We start from the raw sequence: 14,348 nt of genomic DNA, 5'->3' as shown, positions 1-14,348 counted from the left end.
CCTGTCCCTAGTTGTCCAGTATCTGGTCTTCTGGTGATTAAGGGATATGGATGAGTGTGTGAGACCAGTAACGGAGATGGTTGGGGATGTTGATTCTAGATTGCTTGGTTTGTACTTGAAAAGTGCATCCCTGAGAGGAAGATTCCTTCTAGGGTGGGTGAGATGGCAAGGCAGTAGGTGAAGACAAGGTGACTCTTGTACATTACTGCAGTCTGAAGCAAGACTCATCCAGTTCATGTATGTAGGCAGATGTGAAAACATCAAGTTTACAAAAACCAGGAACATGATTGACTTGTCCACAGTGATGATAACTCCATAGTGCCCCTGTGTCTTCCCTTCCCTTGACAGTCTCTGATTTACTGTCCCTGTCCTTTCCTGCTTCCTAGAATCACTTCCCAAATAAACTTTTCACATGCCCTTGTCCCCGGTTCAACTTTATAGAAGTGAACCCAAGTCCTACATTGGAAATACTTCAGGACTTGGATTCTTCTCCGAGGTCCTCTTTCTGCCATAGGATCTTCTGATTATGTGGAAGTTGCCTCATACTCATGCATGGGTAGATCCAGAAAGGCCCTATTTCTCTGTATAATATTTTTTGTTTAATCTTTTTGGTACACTTCTCTTGTGACATAATTTTTACTTCAATTTGTTGAAACTGTTCTTGCTCACTTTTTGAAAAAATAGTTCATCATTGGTTCATTCATTCAGCCAGAAAACATTTCTTTGATGCCTGCCAAACATAATCATGGGTTCATACTGTTAGTTTGAGCTAGAAAACTAGAAAACTAGAAAAACCCCTAACACCACAGGGTTTTTCTTCATCTTTTTCATTGCCTATTTGTATTTTCCTGAAGTAAGAGTTATGGTTCCCAGCACCTTTTTTTTTTATAGCTGCTAATTTTCTGTATCCTACAACATATGTGACATAAATTAGAATTATTACCTCATGATTACCACTGACTGCAAACCAACTAAGGGAAGTTTAAGATTTTTATTTTTTGCTGAGTATGTGTGTATACAAACCTTAGTCTTTTCAAGGATGTAAGGTTGGAGTACTATATTCTAAAGATATTTAAATTGATTCTTATTTTGAATTATGATTGTTATTAATTTGTTACTAATTTGACATATTATTAAGTTTGTTTCTGTCTCCATTCAATTTTATAATTTTAAAATTCCTTGTTGATTTTATTTTATTTATTAATATTAAAATATTTACATAGTTCAGAGCTGGGGTTGTGGCTCAGCGGTAGAGTCCTTAACTGGCATGTGAGAGGCCCTGGGTTTGATCCTCAGCACCACTTAAAAATAAATGAATAAAATAAAGGTATTGTGTCCAACTACAACTAAAAATAACTATTAAAAATATTTACATAGTTCAATAGTAAAATCTATATATGGAAGTCATTCACTCATCTCTAACCTGATTTTCCTATTCTCAACCTATCCCTTGTAGGTAACCATTTTCATGGGTTTTGGTCCATTTCTCTTATCTTTTTGCATAAATAAGCAAATGCATTTGCTTTTGTTTCTTATTCAAGAGAGAAAAATAAAAGTCTCATGTATGTTGCTTTTTTCCCACTTATCATACATCTTAGAGATTAGTTTACAGAGTTCTTTAATTTTAGAATATTACTCAGTGGCATAGTAATCCAGTATGTGAATATGCCATAATTATTTCAAGTGGCCACTAGATGTAGTCATGCTAATTATGGGAGAATTTCTCAAGGGGGTGCAGCAAATGCTGGGCATGGGAAACATGAGAATTTTGTATTACTAAAAGATAATTTTTAAAAGTTCACACAAACATAAAGAGAATATGTGTTAATGATTTCATTTAACTCATTAGTTGATGAAGAAACCAATAAGATGTTATAAATGGTGTGAAGGAATATCCAAAGAGCAGATTAATATAAATACTGAAATGCATTTGCTTAATAGATCTAAAACTGTTAAGACTTATCAGAATTTACAAGGAAGCAAATAGTTGCATTTCATGGGACACAGTTTGCATTCATTTAGACAAGAATCATTTGTTGGGCTGGGGTTGTAGCTCAGTGGTAGAGCACTGGCCTAACGTGTGAGGCATTGGATTTGATCCTTAGCACTGCATAAAAATAAACAAAATAAAGGTATTGTTGTCTATCTACAACCAAAAAAATGATTAAAAATAGAATTATTTGCATTACTATCAGTTTTTTTTCCAATTTACACTATATAAAATAGTTCTATGATAATGAAAAATGGAAATAAAACCCAGATCCCAGATAAGTTAGATAGGATATCCATTAAACTTTTTTGCCCATTTTAAAGTCTTTAACCTTTTTTTCTTGATAGTGTTTATGAAGGGGATGGGGTTAGAGATTAGGGGAAAATCAGTAATTTTTCAAAAGAGTAGCTCTAGTCTGAATCAGTCAGTAGCTGCCTTGTGTTTTCACCTTCTTTTCAAAGCTTCTTGAGTAAGGGAATGATTCAGTAAAGGTTTGTATGTGTACTGTAGCTTTCAGCACAAAGCTCTGAAATGCTCAGCACCATGCCAGAGCTTGGGGGGCACTTAGTACTTTTCTGTTGTTGGTTGGCATGAATCAGTGGACTCATCCTCCAGGCATAGCGACATTCTTAAGTTTTCCCATTTTGTGTTGTGTAATTTACCTGAAGCAGGCAGTTGTTAATCATCTACCTTCTGAAAGAGATTAAAAGAAAAGTAAAACAAAAATTCCTAGTGATGCCCTTATCCTGCCAATTGCCTGGACCTCAATGGGTTTGTTCCTTAGGGTCAGATTATAGGTGAAACTGCATTAATAAGCTCTTAGTTAAATCCCTGTTAATGGTGCCTAAGTTCTATGTAATTACAGCTTATGTCAAGTGGGATAATGACTAGAATGTTTTAAGACAGGGATGGGGCTTGGATATTTCCCATCTTTAAAATTGTTATTGTTATTTTAGCTTTCTGCTTTTGTTTGAATTTAGTAAGAAAGGTAAGTTTTTTTTTTTGTTTTTAAAACTTCATCATACTGTGAAATCTGCATACTTTCTGCTCATGAATATGGGGAGGATCTTTGAGGGAAAGACAAGTTTTCAGTGGCAAAAATATTCTTATAATGAGTAATTACTCCCCCCACCCTTTTTGTGGGGCAGGGGGGTGGTGGGTCTGTTAGGAAGAGACACTAGCCTCAGGAATTTCCACTTACAGTTCAAGTTCACTGGACCAGAATTATAATATAAAGTTAACTGTAGCAGCAAAAGAGACTAAAAATTGCATATATTGTTTCCTAAACTTTTTTTTTTTTTGTACCAGGGATTGAACCCAGGGGCACTTAACCACTGAACCACATCCCCAACCCTTTTTTTTTAAAAAAATATTTCATTTAGAGGCAGGGTCTCCCTGAGTTGCTTAGTGCCTCACTAAGTTACTGAGGCTGGCTTTGAATTAGCAATCCTCCTGCCTCAGCCTCCTGAGCTGCTGCGTGTGCACCACACACAGCTGTTTCCTAGGCTCTTGAGAAGAAGATGGCAAGTGAAAGTCTAGTTAGGGATGAATGTTAAGAGAGTCCTATTTATAGCTTATGCTATATTCTTCTCTTGAACTTATCAGTGTGTCTGTGCTGTTAGTACCTTTTGGAGACATCATTATGTGTCTATTTGGAATCTGTAATGGAGAATTGGCTTGGGTCTCTTTAATTTTTTTTTTTTTTTTTGTAGTTGTAGATGGACAGAATGCCTTTGTTTTATTTGTTTATTTTTATGTGGTGCTGAGGTTGAACCCAGTGCCTCACACATGCTAGGCAAGAGCTCTACCACTGAGCTATAGCTCCAGCCCCTTGGCTTGGGTCCCTTGGTCCTCCTCATTCACTGACTGAGAACATGGTAAAAAAGCTATTATGAATTCATTAATGCTTTGAATTCATGATTTTTAGTTTATTAGTCATATCTGAATGTTCTTCAAAGCAGTCATTTGTGTGCGTGAGACTTTAGCTCACCTACAGATAAAGTGCCTGGCTTTGTCTGCATTCACAGAGCCCTTCATATAACCATGCTATTCCTCATGGGCTCATTGCCTTACAGCATGCATGTCTCTCTTCTAAAACAGGTATGTCACCACAACCTTGCTTAAAAATCTTAAGTACTTTTTGGCTTACAGAAGAAAATTTAAAATGATTAGCATTTTATTCAAGGCACTTTACAAGTGCCCAGCCAGCCTTCGGACTTTCCTCAGGACCATGCCCCCTCTGTTGACTCCAGCCTCAGTAAACTGCTCTGCTGTGCCCCTGGGCCTTTGCACATACTCTTTGCACTGAACCATCTCCCTGTTCTTCCCTACTTGCTGAAGAGCTGCTCTGGCTTTAGATTCACATCATGTGTTGTGTTCTCAGTGTAGCTTTCCTCAGGGTGCTGAGGCCGGGCAGGTGAGCCCTCCCGGGGCTCCTGGAACACCTTGTTTGCCCCTTCGTTATGGTGTATCGCTTAGGCATTGTGATTGCTTGTGGGTCAAAGCTACAAAAGTTACATCAATAAGTTTAAAAGAAGGCTGGGGTAGAAGTTATAAATAGCATCACTCACCATTTACCTCTATGTCCTCCTTTCACATTCTCAATTCCTCAATCATTCATTTTTTTCTATTTTAGGGCCTGAAAGGAACCTGGCATACTGAGGAAATTAAATATGTGTTTACGGAATGAACAAAATGAAGGAACGAAGGGAAGTGTGCAGGAAGCTAAGTGCAAGGCTTTCACTTAGGCCAAATTTAAGAAAACAGGCCCTGCTCTTGTTCTTCTTCCTAGAACCAGATCCTCATTAGCGTCCAGAGGTCTTCATCAACATAGGACCAGACCTTCATTAATAAGACTAGATCATATTAAGATATATGCTTAGGGCTTTAAAAAAGTTGTTTTGCAATTCAGGAGTTGGAGGGGGTCTGTTTCCTGCCACTAAAGTGCTCTTGATTGACCTGAAAGCAGTTTGGATGGACACCCCAAGGGGAATCAGTCATGGCCATGGTTATTAGAGGAATTGTTTGCTGACCCTGGGTATCCTTGGTGAAAGCTCAAGGAACTCTGTGAGATGCTTCTCTCTTTGTGTGTGAAGATCTTTTGATCCTAGTAGCAAAACTATCCTTCAGGCACAAGAAGCTGGGTGATATCATCTGGTGGGTTATAGGTGGCTGGTCAGGGTGTTGAGGAAAGGCTATGTGCACACAAACCAACTCTCTCCACACCTGTCACATGCATGATATGCTTTAGCTGGCACTGCTTCTTACTCTTTCCTGCACATCACCTGTGCCCCCCCCCCCCCCCCCGTAAAGAGCCTTTGTGTGAGTTAGAAAGAGGCATTCCCTCTGCTTGAATGGGGTTGAAAAAGCCAGTTCCCTCAGGATGGACACAGATCCATGCGTGCAGGGGTTGGTTATCTGACAAAGTCTTTGTGCAAAGGTAAAATCTTTTTTCCCTCTGGGTAGTGTGTAAGCAGCACGAGCTAATGGTCTTTAAGTAATGATAATGCTCTCAGACTGGAAAAAAATTTGTGCTCATAGACATTTTAAGTGAAGTTTTTGATTTGCTTTTATCTACTTGCTTTTATTTTTAGAATTATTTTATTTTAATAGTTTTTAGATATATAATAAAACAATACAAAGAAATCTGGTATTCCTCACACCTGGATACCTCTGTAATGGACCATTAATATGGTTCACTTCATACAATTATGAACTAATTTGGATACATTATTATTAATTGAATTCCATACATTGTTTGGATTCTTAACAATATTTTTAGGTCCAGGATCCTATCCAGGATAACACATTGCAGTTTGTCATCTTGTTTCTTAGGCTCCTCTTGGCTGTGACAGTTTCTCAGACTTTCCTTGTATAACCTTGATGGTTTTAAAGAGTACTTTATTTATCAGACGTTTTCCCCATGACTAGACTGGGTATTTTAATAGGTTTTATTATTATTTACATATGGTAAGGCCAACAGATCTGGAGACAACTGCCATTGTAAAGATAGCTTGTTGTACTGATAGATCCTAGGAGTGGGTTCCACATCGTGTCCTGGGGGCATTTGGGGAAGCACTTGGGGTCTGTTCTGAGGCAGAAGGAGAGAGGAATCATGGAGAAGAGCCTTTATTGTATTTTTTTTTTCTTTGTGGGAAGGAACAGGCAAGGCTGGACAAGCAGGCTTAGGCTTGGCTAGTTTAAATGGGTTCTTGGGCACAGGGTGTCTAGTACCTAGCTGTCTGGTACCTGGGCCTGGGGTTGCTAGGGCAGGTGGATAGGGGCAAGGAGCATGAAATCCCTTTAAGGGAAGAGGTTTGGATGGATTATGGACTGGCTGGTTTGTATTTGAAAAGTGCATCCCTGGGAGGATGAATCCCCCTGAGATGCTGAGGCAGGTGGGTGCTAAGAAAGGTGGGGATCAAGGCAAAGTGACAGAGCTGGCTGTGTCTGCTAGGTTCAGATAGGGTAGATGCTAAAGCATGAAGTTTACAAAAGATGGGATCATACTTACTACCTGGGGAATATGTGTTTTGATGAGGGAGATCCCAGAGCTGTTTTCACATCACATCAAGGGTCCACACTGTCAATATCACTTATCACTGTTGATGTTGACCACCTGGCTAATCAGGCTCTACTTTTGTGACACCACTTTCACTTGGTGCTTGCCTTTCATGATTATCTTGTATTTTGAAGTATGTATAGAGTAGGATATCAATAAACATGCAGTATAGTTTTCTTTGGGTCTTCTTATTGCAGAAGAATCAACCTGGGAATTGTGAGCTCCAGTTCTTAGGGGTGGGGATCTCTTTGGGGTGGGTGTGTCTACAGAATGGAGTTTTGAAGCTTAAGCCTCAGGCAAGCCAAGAACATAGGGGAGATTTGTGTCTGAACATCCCCACTGTTCCCTAAAATGGTAGCACTTTAGAGCACTTGCAATTGCTGAATGAACATCTTAGTAGGTATCTGAGGCTGTCCCAGGAGTTGAGGGTTGAACACCTCCGAGGTGAGACAGGATGTATCCATAATGCAGATAGTAAGTCAGGTTGCTCAGTGCTAGCCTATTTTCTGAATAAATGTAAGAATTCCTGGTTACTCCATATGTTGCCTGATCAGTATCTTCTGGAGCCCTTGGATGTTGGTGGAGATGATGAGAAAGGCACAAATCTCCCTGCCCTGCTTTTGAACATCCTGAACGGAAAGGCAGAACACCCAGTAGTTTGGGGATTTACCTGCACATCATCCTTTTCTTCTCATCCTCAGGGTCGAAGTCGCAGAACTGTCTGTGGAACTCCCTCATCGATGGGCTCACCGGGAATCTCAAGGAGAAGCCACGGCCAACAATCGTTCATGACCCACGGCCCCCGGAAGAAATCCTAGCAGATGAATTACCACAGCTAGATAGCCCCGAAGCCTTGGTGAAGACATCATTCAGGTTTGGTGGATGAAAACTCACTTTGTCCCTTTTTATCTGCTTGGGAGCTTTTTTTTTTTTTCAATCCAGTTGGGTGCATTGCCAGTGTGGCCTGCAACTTATGTCATGTCTTTGTGCTGAGTAAATTAGAGATGATGAAGGAGAGTTGGAATCAGTGCTGGCTGGACTCCTGGCTATGTGTCCCGAATGTAGTGAAGATTATCTCAGTGGATAAGTTGTTCTTGGTATTTAATTGATATTGGCATTTAAATGTAAAGAACTTACTGATGTTGACAATTTAAATTGGATTAATGAGTCTTTTGCTTCAAAGGAGGATGACGCATCCAGATAAGTGCACAGAAAAAAAGTGTGTGGTGGGATTCATTCAACCCGGTGTCTCTGGAGTCTCTTGCTGGGGGAGGGTTTCTGGTTGTAAGAGATGTAAGAGCTGCTGTCAGTTGAAAGAAAGTGAGAATCTTCTTGTGTTGGTTCCCAGATGGCTGTCTACTCTGTTCTTGTTCATCGTTTAGTCTTGCCTCTCCCTGTGAAAGCCTCTTATTTTCATTTAATATTGTATTCCATTTTCCTTATAACTCTATCCCTGACCTTCTCACCTGGGCTTAATGAAAATCAGTCTGGGTATGAATGTGGTGTAAAAGGGATTTTTTTTTTTTTATCTTGAATGAGTATTGAAACATACAGTACTACTCATACCATAATTAAAATCTACCTGGGCGTGGTGGCACATGCCTGTAATCCCAGCAGTTCAGGAGGCTGAAGCCAGAGGATCGAGAGTTCAAAGCCAGCCTCAGCAACTTAGGTGGTAAGCAACTCAGGGAGACCCTGCCTTTATATAAAATATTTAAAAAGGCTGGGGATATGACCCAGTGGTTCAATGCCTCTGGGTTAAATTTCCAGTACCAAAACAACAACAAACAAACAAACAAATACACAACCCCCTTCCCCAACAAAACCCAGAAATAAGATCTAATCAATTTTCCAGCTTGTCTTCCTCCCCTTCTTTCTTCCAGTATCCTTATTTTTAATCTCTTGCTTTTCTTTCCATCATAGACTTATATTTTCCGCATGGTTAGTAGAGTATATAGATCTCACTTCTGATAATTTTTGGGGTCTGTGAAATATTGAAAGATATGCTCTTTTGCATCCAGGTGATGTGTGTAATTGCTCAATAAAAGCCATTTCATTATGTGAAGGTTATTCTTAGTAAAGACTGCATTATAGATGAGTTTACAACAAAAGTGATGAATAGAGGTTTGGATTTCTTTGTACAAAGTGGCGATTACATGGGTAAGACAAGAATCGCAGCCAAGTGCTTTTCTTATTCCCTAGGAGGGGTTTGGTTATTACATTATGAGGTTGTGAATAAAATAAAGCCCACTCACCCGAAGCACATCCCGTGAACCTGCAGCTCTCTGCAGGTGACTGTGGTGAAAGAGGGGGCGTCGGATGGCTTTCTTGGTTTACGTTTTCTCACTCTGGAGCCAACCTCTCCACAGGGCTCTCATAGCTACTTCTCCATCTCAAAGCAGGTTTATTGTCTTCTTCAATGAACAGCAGAAGGGTGCTTTCCAAGAACGAACACCTCCGTGACCACCACCTGTTCCCTTTGCAATCTCTTCATGCTTTTTTGTAGATGGAATGTACTGACTGGTGGCCCTTCACTTGATCTGCTAGTTGTACCATGTGTCAATGTGTGGGTTCCTGAAAGAGACTAAATTATAAGTTTTTTTTTTAAGTCAGGACTTATTCCTGGTTCCTTATAACATTTGGCAGAATAGGAAGGACACAGAAGGTACAGTTATGCCAATCCTTTAGCAATTGAGGCTAGAAATTTCATTGCCATTGACTACTCATTTATTGCTATGCTGTTCTGGAAGCACTCTTTCTTCCAAAGGAGATGGTTGATTCTTTCCTCCTCCTCTCCCTCCCCCTCCCCCTCCCCCTCCCCCTCCTCCTCCTTCTCCTCCTCCTCCTCCTCCTCCCTGGGGATTGAACCCAAGGGGCACTTTACCACTAGCTACATCTCTATATGACTTTAGGATTTCAAAGAAGAATGAACTCTGGCTGGACTTTTAAGTAATGCTATAGGAATGTATCATTTATGCATTCCCTCCCTGCCCTCAGTGTCACTCAAGGTCTGAAAAAACTGGAGAATTGCTGGCTCCTGGTATCAGTGACACAGGAGAAACGGTGCATTACACCCCTGCAATTTTAAACTTCAGTTGCATCAATGATCAGTGCTCTCGGTAAGATAGCTCTTCTTTTGCCAATGGACATAGTCTTCCCTCTGCTGAGGTTGAAGCATCAGGTTCTTCCTTTTAACTCTGGAATCCAGAACTTCTCAGCCCCATGCCCTGAATGTGCATGTGTGTGTGTGCGCACACACACACATGCACACACACACCTCCAATTGGGGGATCTGCACATATAGTTGCACCTCTCTGCTTTGGAATGTCATCTTTGCTGAAGGGCATGTGGTTCCCATGGATGGGCATCATCTGTCCTCCTGAAGCTCCTCTGTAGGGTCATCATCACTGAGTGATGCAGGAAAAGTTATAACTTTGGGTTTACCCATTTTTTTTCTCCTTGTTCATATGTGGAGGGGATTTGGAACCCGGGGCCATGAAATATCATCAACTCCTATTATCAAACAAGATTGAAATTCCAATGATAATGAGCCTATTGTACCGAATTATTAGGAATCCAGTCTTTTCTTGGGGTTCTTCTCCCTAAATATTCCTAAGGGCCCCCAGGCTTACTGACAATGGTTTCAGTGTTTGTCCTTTTACTGATCTGCCTTCTGTCAAGAAATGGGGTCTCATGTTGAGGGTGGACTTTCTGACCCCACTGAGGTTATGAGTCTACATCACCAACCCAGATCTCCTGTTCTTTGGAATGTTTCCTCTCCGTGACTTTTGTTGTCTTTTCCTGACACCTGGGCTTAGGTGGTACTACCAGTTTTTCTTATAATGTTGACCTTCAAAAGGAAGGGGCTAGATGCTTCATTCCACTTTCTCCATGAATCTTTTGTAGCTCTCTGCAAGTAGGCTGGTATATACCAGCCACTTCCAGGACAAAGAGAGTACCCTTGTTTAATATTTGCATAATGTTTTCATTCAAGTAGTTCTTTCCAGATCAAAAGGACACTCTGCTCTGCAGTTAAATTCTCCTTTCCATTCCCATTACCTATTCCACTTAATAGGTAAAATTTATAGGTAGATTATAAATTTATAGGTAGTAGGTGTTTTCCCAAAAAGTTTCAAAAATATATGTGTCTCAGTCTCCCCTGGGTTCTTTGTTAAAATAACAATAACAACAGCTATTCTCTTATTCCAGAAGCCTTATGATGTTGTCCACTGTAGAGATGAAGAAACTGGCTCAGAGAGGTATATCTCAGGTTCTGATTAAATACAGATGCAAATAATATAGATGATTGCTTGGAGATTGGTGGTCACCAATGGCAGCAGTAAGGGGTAGCTTGTGTAGCTGTTAAGCTATATGTCAGCCTTTGGAATATCATCACATAAACATCTCTTTTAGACTTTCATAAAAAGCATGCCTGGGATTCAAATGCAGCTTCAAGACAAGTCCCTGGGACTCCTTTTCCAACTGGGATGCCACTTCTGAGTCTGTTTTGTAAGCATTCTGGGACAGCCATTGGTGGCCAACACTTTTTATGTCAGTTACCAATCACGCAGGAGGTGTTGCAGGAAGTGAGAATTTGACACACAGATTTAGAAATGAAGATTTTGGAAAATGAGAGGCACCACCTTTCTCCCCACAGGGCTATACACTGATAGCTGACGTGTGTGAAAATGCCATCTCAATTCTGAATATGGTCCCTGATACTCTTCCTTGTTGTCCCTCTCTTTGCTAGACAGTGCTGAGCAAATGCTGTGACTTGGAGCAGAGAGTTCAGCAGAGTCTCAGGAGGAGGGTACAGATGGAAGGATGGGTTTTTCATTCTAAGCTACCCAGTTAGGACTATTCAACTTCTGATAGTGGCTGTATTGGGTTTTAGTTTCAATTCTATTTCTATTGGCAAATTATTTTCTTCATTTATTTAAACATCTTTTTTTTTTCTTTTCTTTGTTTATTTCCAAATACATGAAAGTATAATTGACCATAAAAACTGTATATATTTATGATGTATAACGTGATGTTTTGTTGTATGTTACATTGGAAAATGATTAAATCAAGCGAGTTAACACACACCTCACCTCACATGCTTGCTTGTTTATTCTTTTCTTAATTGTCACAGAAGTTGGACCAGGACTGGCCCTGACAGTTCAAACTCAGTTGGGCATCACAGTCACTGGGGACTTATTGACATAGATCATGGGGCTCACCCCCAAGTGTGGGAGGGCTCTGGAATGTGCTTTTCTAACAAGCTTCAGGTGATCTTGTTGCCGATGGTCGAAGGACTATTGAGCTAGTTGATATTTAATACCTCTTTGAACTTGAAAATATTTTGTTATGTTAATTTGAGCAGGCCACTCACCTAATTTGTCTTCAGTTCTGAAATCTATGACATGGGGATAAAACATTCACTTCCCAGGGGCTTGGGGAGGATTTAAAGGTGACCTATGTGAAAGAGATAAGCAGTGAATGGCAGAATGTGCTCAGGAAGTATTGATCTTGTATTTCTGTTCAGCACTTCCTGGAATGCCCTTGAGCCTACCCACAGAAAATATGTGGATCAAAGTCGGATTTTGTGGCTCCAGGTGCAGACACTGTGAGCTTCGAAAGCCCACTGAGCCTTTTGCATGAGAAATCTGCTTTCAAAAACTGATACTCTTGAAAGGAAAAAGTGGAGACTTCGGTGCCTGGAAAGGTGACCCCCTGGGAAATCACCCTGGGCCTCTCTTTTCCTTATTCCTCATGAGCCTCTTGCTCTGTCTGGGCTTTTCTTAAAGGTGAATAGAGAATGAATTGAATCTGTGGCTAAAGCAGATAGACAAGTCCAGCCAGTGTGACTGGCGACAGGAATCTCAATACCTGCCACTAGAGGACCCAAGAGAACAGGAAAGAGCTGGCAGCTGAGAGCCTTTTCTCTCTCTAGCCTCCAGCACACATTTGCAGAGGTGAAACCTGGCCCATATTATACTGAGAGTCAAGGAAATGAATGCATCTTGGGCATCTGTGATGTGCCAGGGTCTGCCCATACAATTGCTCATTTAATCTCCCCAGAGCCTGGCAAATTGAGCATTGTTATCCTAGTTGTACAGACTAGGAAACTGAGGCTTAGTGAGATTAAGCAGTTTTCCTAAAGACACCCAGATGGCCCAGCTAGAGAATTAAACTCAGTCAACCTAGCTCTAAACTATGAATTCTCCACCATGTTCTGCTTCCACCATATCACCTTGACTTTCGTGTTTCTGGAATTGTTGTGGATGACAATTTGTTCTCAGTGTTGTGGGTTGTACTAGATGGGGTGTTCACTTCGAATACACAGATTGATGTATACCCTAGATATCCTTCAAGACTGACTCTGTTCTATTGCACTAAATCTTTTTCTGGTCCAGACCTATGTTTTTGACCCACCCATTCCTTTTGGATAGAAGGCCTCTAAGGCACTACTTCGGTATCCAGCAGTGGAACCCCTGAAGCCACCCAGTGTGCCAGCCATCCCAGTTACTTACCTTGAACCATGGGACCCCCTGGGTGGGCTCAGTTGCCAGGTTTTGGTAACTTTGAGGTTGGAAGAAGAGCATGCTTATGCCCTAGGGAGTCACTGGGGAGTTGATGAGTGTCTTTCCCCACTTAGAATGGACTTATTTGGGCTTTGGCAAAGGTTTCTAGATTCTATACATAGCTTACTAAGAATATGTTTCCAAGAGCAGAACTGCACGGAGCCAACACCTCAGCTACGGATGAGATTAAGGCCTTGTCAGATCCCATTTAATGGATTGCGTTTTCCATGCAGAATTAAATCATTGAACTCGTCCTCATTTTGGCTTTTGGCAGTCAATTTTCCACCAGGGGATGCTGCCAAGAAGTCCGTTTCTGACTTGATTACTTTCAGGAAATGTGCAATCTGGCTGATGATATGGCATGGCATGTGTTAGAGTCCCCTGTGGCTTTTGATCCCACCCTGGCATGAGTCATGGGTTAAAATCCCCAGTTAGCTCATGGGAAGTCTGATCACATGGATTTCTCTATCACCATGTATTGCTCACCCACTGGGGACTTCTGGGGACCCATGGTTCTGGTTGCTGTATGGGGAAAATTGTCCCTGTGATGGCCAAGGTTGTGTACCCCAATTGTACCAGACATGGCAGCAATCCCTAAGGCCAGTTGGTCCTTGGAGATGCTGGACTCCTCTGGGCGGTGACTTTGGTTGGATGGTGACCTTGCTGAACTTGCCTTAGAGTTACACTGTAGTACAAGATGTGTTCACCCAATCTTTTTCCTTCTCTGCTTTGTAGGAAATCAGAGCCTCTCCCAGCTCCTAATTCATTTCTCTCTCTCTCTCTCTCTTTTTGGGTTGGTGTGGGGGAACTGAGGATTGAACTCAGGGGCACTCAACCACCGAGTCCCATCCCTAACCTTATTTTGTATTTTATTTAGAGACAGTGTCTCACTGAGTTGCTTAGCACCTCACTTTTACTGAGGCTGGCTCTGAACTTGCAATACTCCTGCCTCAGTCTCTTGAGCTGCTGGGATGGATTACAGTCAAGAACCACCATGCCCAGCTAATTTTTCTCTTACAGATTTTTCTCCCTGATAAATTTCTTGTATGTCTAATCCTGTCTTGGCATTTACTTCTTAAAGGTTCAGGTTAAACACAGTGTCCTGTCTCACTATGATCTTCTACTGGCCCACTTGTATTTTGGTGCTATAAGCACAGTTTCAGTTTTATGGGCCTAGGAATCCTGGATCAGGATTTAATTTTATATTTTATATTTGAGGCTATGTCTTCCC

The 14,348-nt window shown here is 41.1% G+C and overlaps 1 protein-coding gene across 5 annotated transcripts in view; it reads left to right on the top strand.

Annotated features, from left to right (window-relative positions):
* Positions 1-14,348, top strand: part of Pde1c (phosphodiesterase 1C) — a 503,259-nt gene that overhangs the window by 116,002 nt on the left and 372,909 nt on the right. For all 5 annotated transcript variants that reach the window (XM_071613983.1, XM_027939700.3, XM_071613981.1 and 2 more), the window contains exon 3: positions 7,253-7,424. In XM_071613983.1, coding sequence (XP_071470084.1) covers positions 7,253-7,424 — 172 coding nt within the window. The remainder of the gene's footprint in view (positions 1-7,252; positions 7,425-14,348) is intronic.

This window comes from Marmota flaviventris, chromosome 1 (assembly GCF_047511675.1).
Source record: "Marmota flaviventris isolate mMarFla1 chromosome 1, mMarFla1.hap1, whole genome shotgun sequence".
Lineage (NCBI taxonomy): Eukaryota > Metazoa > Chordata > Mammalia > Rodentia > Sciuridae > Marmota > Marmota flaviventris.
The sequence above is the reverse complement of the archived record's forward strand: the minus strand, read 5'-3'. Positions and strand labels throughout refer to the sequence as shown.